We start from the raw sequence: 5,022 nt of genomic DNA, 5'->3' as shown, positions 1-5,022 counted from the left end.
CCCGGGCTGGGGAGAGCGGGAGCGTCTGTGGGAGAGGAAAGACAAGTGTTGAAAGCGGCGACGTCAACATCGTTAATCTCCCTTTCAGCTTGACCCTGTTTTCCTTCAGTTCTCACCCTGGCAAGGGAAGGTGTACATCTGTTTACTAATGAAACTTGCCCCTTGAAAAACCCATTCTTCCACGAAAATCAGCGGTTTGCCTTTTTTAAAGTAGCAAACCTTTAATTGTGGTTTGTTTTTTTGTTTTTTTTACTGTACTGTGTATGTGCTTTTAATGGCATCAAAGAGTTTGACCTTTGTGTTAATGTGCACAGGCAGTACTTTAGTGCAGGATTAAGACCTTAGCCAACTATTTAATTTAAATTCCTGACGTAATTCAGCAGCTCATTTATTTCTCATGTTTATCAAATCTCGCATTCACAGTGTCCATAAACATAAATCTGTTGCAGACCACTCCGTATTTGCACGCTGTGTTTTCTCAGCCCGCAGTGTAACTTCTCCTTTTGGGTTGGTCCTTCCAGATGATATTTAAATAGTGAATTCTCTTACCAGTACATATGGATTTTACAAGGCAGCGTAGCCAGAGCAGCTGATACAGCAAAATCAGGCAAACGCACTCTTTCTGATGCCATTATCCTTCTGTGCTTTGTTGGGGTATTACCATCAAGAGATTCTCCTTTTTGCTACCTCGGTCATAGCTAGGAATAATAATCTGTTTCAGTATATGGGGAAAGCTTGCTGTGAATAGGAGGAGTGTTGGGCTCGGAGCTGATCTTACGTGCTGCATGTCTGTAAAGCTTCCCTAATGTTACACTTTTTTTCCTTTCTGTGACTTTCAGATTCAGGAAGAGACAGAAATGTGGAAAATAAGGGAGTGGGAGAAGCAGACAGAAGAGACCTACTGGAAAAGGCAAAGCAGAATGCTGTCAGACACCTCCAGGTGGGTTTTAGTTGTGTGGAGGAGACAATTGTCTTGACTTAGTTGCTGAACCCTTTTGCGTTAGAATACTTTAAGAGAATTCTGTGATGACTATGTGTTTACTATATATGAAGACTACATAGACTCCAGATATATTGATTTTCTCCTTGATGAGTGTCCTGGAAAGAGGTCAGACTGGTGCTTAAGTCTGACCTTTTATCTCTTCATCTGGATGTATAGTCTCCAAAATGCAACGTTAACTAGGCCAGGCTCTCTGAAGCCATGGGAGTAGGAAGCGCTTCAGTGATATGTCAGAATGTTGTGGGGCAAGTCTAACGTATTGCCATTTAGGTTAGCAGTAAACAGAACTGCTGTGGTGTGGGGTCCTGCACTATTGTAACACACCAGTGTGTGGTTTCTGTTAAATCATTCTGACGTGCCTGAGGATCTCACAAGCTACCTGGAAACAAGCTGGTTTTGGCGGGAGAGTTGGGGTTTTACGGGGGGGAGGGGGAGCTTACTACTGTGAGGACTTCTCAGAAGCTTGAATATTGCAGGAAGTGGTTTTAGCATCTCGGGGGAGAAGACCTTTCAAACTTACGCTAAGTCCACAGCTGCTGCTTGGCTCAGGAAATGCAGCATTTGTGAGAAACCAAACTAGAGCCACAGGCATGTGAGATCACTCAACTGCTGGTGCTTTCTGTGGATTTGGGGTCTTAGTCCTGGTACCTGATCAAACTGCAATTCTAGTAAGTCAGTTCTACTTCTTCAGGTTCCCTTTTGCTGCTTTTACTAGCCTATGTCTCACTGCATATTGTTACTCTGCTCCTGCCAAGGATTCTACAGGAAGAGAATTGCATTTATTGTGATAGGCAAGATAACCTCTTCCTCTAATCTCGCGTTGTAAGCATCTCTGTCAAGAATTTTGCTGTGCGCAGAGGGCTATAGTGAGTCTTCAAAACCAGTGTTTGCTACTGAACTGGTTTTGTGAGAGCTGTTAATGGCGACTGTCTATTAAAATGATAGCTGATCTTCTTGCATAGATTGACATCCAAGACTTGCTGGATTTTTGCTCCTCTCGCTGGACTAACCCCTTGCTCAGAAAGTTTCTCCATCAGAGCTGACAGCTGAAGGACAACTGTTCTCTTTCTGCAGCAGCCGGATGCGCAGTGATGGCTTTGATGAGGAGGGCCACAGGGCTGACTGGAAAACAAAAAACTCACAATTTCTTGACCCAGTCGAAGATGATCTCCTTAGGGCCCGATCCTGGAATAAAAAGCTATATGAATGTGAAGCCAACATGCCAGACAGGTCTGTGGGGGAATTAATGGTCTGTGGTTATAACTGTAACTAAAACACCTTTCTGGAGTCCTGTACCAAGAAGTTAGTATATTTCTCTCTTCAGTATGTACTCCTATGAAATAATGCTTGATCTCATTTTGAGAGTGAATAGGTAACACGCATGAACTTCTGCAGTGTCACAGAATACCCGTGTTCATCTGTAGAGTTCCTGAATCACAGTAAGCAGCAAGAGCTCAGCCCTAAGCTTAGCAGCTAAGCTTAGTCTTTATTACTTTGCCCAAGGAACTTAAAAAGTCTCGAGAAATGCCAGTTAGCGCTCTCCAGGGTTATTTTAAAGAGATTTGAGTTGTAGTTTTCCCTACTTAGAAATGGGAAAGAGACTGAGAACATATTACCAAACAAATTAGTCATATTTCCTTCCTTCTTTGTTGGGAAGGTTCTGATATCCCTTCTTTGCTGTCTAAACTCACGTTCATTCTATGGCTCTGTCTTTTCAGAATTATATTTTTTCCTTAAGCACTTTGTCTGTTTCTAATAGATGGTTCTGCTTTCTTACAGATGGGGTCACAGTGGCTATAAAGAGTTGTATCCTGAAGAATTTGATACAGATAGGTAAGGGAAGCAGGCTTACTAATGTATCCCGAATCTTACTTCTGTCAACTTATGCAGGGAATTTTACAAACTGAATTTTAAAGTTGTGAAATTAAGTTTTGAGTATAGATCAGCCATGAATGTAAAGCAGCACTGTTTAGTTACAGACACCCGCTGAAAAAAATCCAGTCCATTAATATCGTTCCCCCTTGTCTGAGTCTTAGGAGGGGATTGCATCTTTTACAGTAGTTAAGACATTCAGCTTTAGTTTGAGTTACTAACATGGTGTGAATCTGGAAGGACTCTCTGGGCCAACAGAACACCAAAGTGGTAAGCTGAATCCAAATCAGCTCGGTATACACCCTCTCAAAGATCAGCTCCAGATTCTCCTTTCCGTTATAGTGTACGTGTATTTTCTGTGTTTCTCCTTATTGGGAGAAAATAAATTCTTCCACTATGCTGGAGAGTGAAGACTTAACTGTGAAATAAGATCTTAGAATCAATTCTTTTTAAACTACACCTGACAGAACCATCAAGTGCAATATTTGTGAGGCTTGCAGCTTTGAAGTCACCTGCTGTAAATTAGTTTGCATCACTCAGTGGCTTTCAGTACACATTCTCCTTGGTTCTGGCTCAAATATCCTAACCAGGGGTATTGTAAGGCGTGGACCCAAGCTGTTAATAAGCACTTGAAACAAAAACGCCGCTACCACATCTGTCAAAGGATCAGCTTCCCTACTCTAACCAAATGAATTGATGGGCTTGCTTGAAACTTTGAGACAGAAAAGGCTCAACTGCTCTGTGCCTGTCTGTCTGCTTCCACTTGGTCATCCTTTGTTCTTTTTACAGTGACCAGCAAGAAGGAGATGAACAAAATGCTATCAATGGGAAGAAGAAATCTCACGTGGGAAAGCAAACTGCCCATGAGTCGCACAAACGGAAAAAAACAAAGAAATCGCACAAGAAGAAGCAAAAAAAGCGATCACACAAAAAGCGAAAGAAAAAGAAAAAGGACCAGGGGAGAACATCATCAGATTCTTCTCGGGAGAGCGAGTGCTCAGAAGAGGAGACTTCAAGCACCCGGAAAGGGAAACACAAGCGCAAGAAAAAAACCAGGAAAGTGCCTGCCAGGGAACCTACCTCTTCATCTGGGCAGGAGAGTGACTTTTCTCATGCAAGCAGCTCAACCACCAGCAGCTCTGAGGACAGTGAATCTGAGGAGAAAAAGGAGAAACGGCCCCCAAAAAAGAGAAAGAAACTTCACAATTCTGTGTCAGAGGAGCCCATTGAAGTACCAGAGAAGAAGAACAAGAGGAAGAACTGGAAAGTGGCCGCTGATGAAAAATCAGAGGAGAGCTCGGATGAGGACTGATGAGTCTAGGCTGCAGCTCAAACAATAAGGTAGAGAGGCAGGTGTTATCTTTCAGCACTGCCCCATGGTAAAACTTGTTTCAACACTGTGGTTTATATACATCCTGCCAGCCCCCAGGGGAGAAACTGAGCCTTGGCAGCCTGAAGTAGGTGCCCCCTTGTTTTTCATTGACTTGACATTCGGAATACCAGGGGAGCAGTTGCCTGTCTCACAGGCTGGCTAGTCCTGCCAACTCCAGGTTCTTTTTCTGTGACCAGGTTGACCTCTGATGCACGAAAATGTTATAGGCTGCCTGCAGGGGGAAAACAGGCGTGTTTGCACCCTTTTTTGTAATTGAGTTTTAACAGATTGCTTTGTGGGTTACCAAATCAGTGACTAAGACTTACAATGGGAGAGGGGAGAGACAGAAAGTCTAATAACAGAGGAAATGCCACTGGATTTAACCCTACAGTAGCTTTGTCTTCTCATCCTCCAACAAAAGCAGACCTGTGTGGCAGCATGCGCATGGTCAGCTGGACACAGAAGGGAGCATGAGGGAATACTCTCATTCCATCTGAAGGTGCAGTTACTCCTTCTGTAATGATGAAGACAAGACACCAGTGTGTTTGCTTGTTTTAGACTTCTCTCCGAATTCTGGCGTGGGCTGGCCATTATGTCTACCTTTCCTTCATTCTCTAGGGGGATGCTGAAACCATTTGTGCCGACAGAGAAGCCTTGGTGGGTGTTGTGTTCTGTCTCTGGTCTGCCCAATGTATTAACTGGAGAAATTGGTACTGGGCTGTTCTCCCTGCAGCTGAACAGCCAAGCCTTTTAACAAAATAAATCCAGACGTGTTCAA

The 5,022-nt window shown here is 43.5% G+C and overlaps 1 protein-coding gene across 1 annotated transcript; it reads left to right on the top strand.

The window, feature by feature from the left end:
- Positions 1-845: 845 nt before the first annotated feature.
- LOC104458357 (chromosome unknown open reading frame, human C11orf57) lies at positions 846-4,230 on the top strand. The gene is made up of 4 exons (XM_010075805.1): positions 846-940; positions 2,075-2,230; positions 2,780-2,833; positions 3,662-4,230. The coding sequence occupies exons 1-4, from the start codon at positions 858-860 to the stop codon at positions 4,182-4,184; spliced, it is 816 nt and encodes a 271-aa protein (XP_010074107.1). The 5' UTR covers positions 846-857; the 3' UTR covers positions 4,185-4,230.
- The last annotated feature ends 792 nt before the right edge of the window (positions 4,231-5,022 follow it).

Source organism: Pterocles gutturalis, unplaced genomic scaffold (genome assembly GCF_000699245.1).
Source record: "Pterocles gutturalis isolate BGI_N339 unplaced genomic scaffold, ASM69924v1 Scaffold53357, whole genome shotgun sequence".
Classification (NCBI taxonomy): domain Eukaryota; kingdom Metazoa; phylum Chordata; class Aves; order Pterocliformes; family Pteroclidae; genus Pterocles; species Pterocles gutturalis.
Note: the sequence above shows the minus strand (reverse complement) of the source record. Positions and strands in the feature narration are given on the sequence as shown.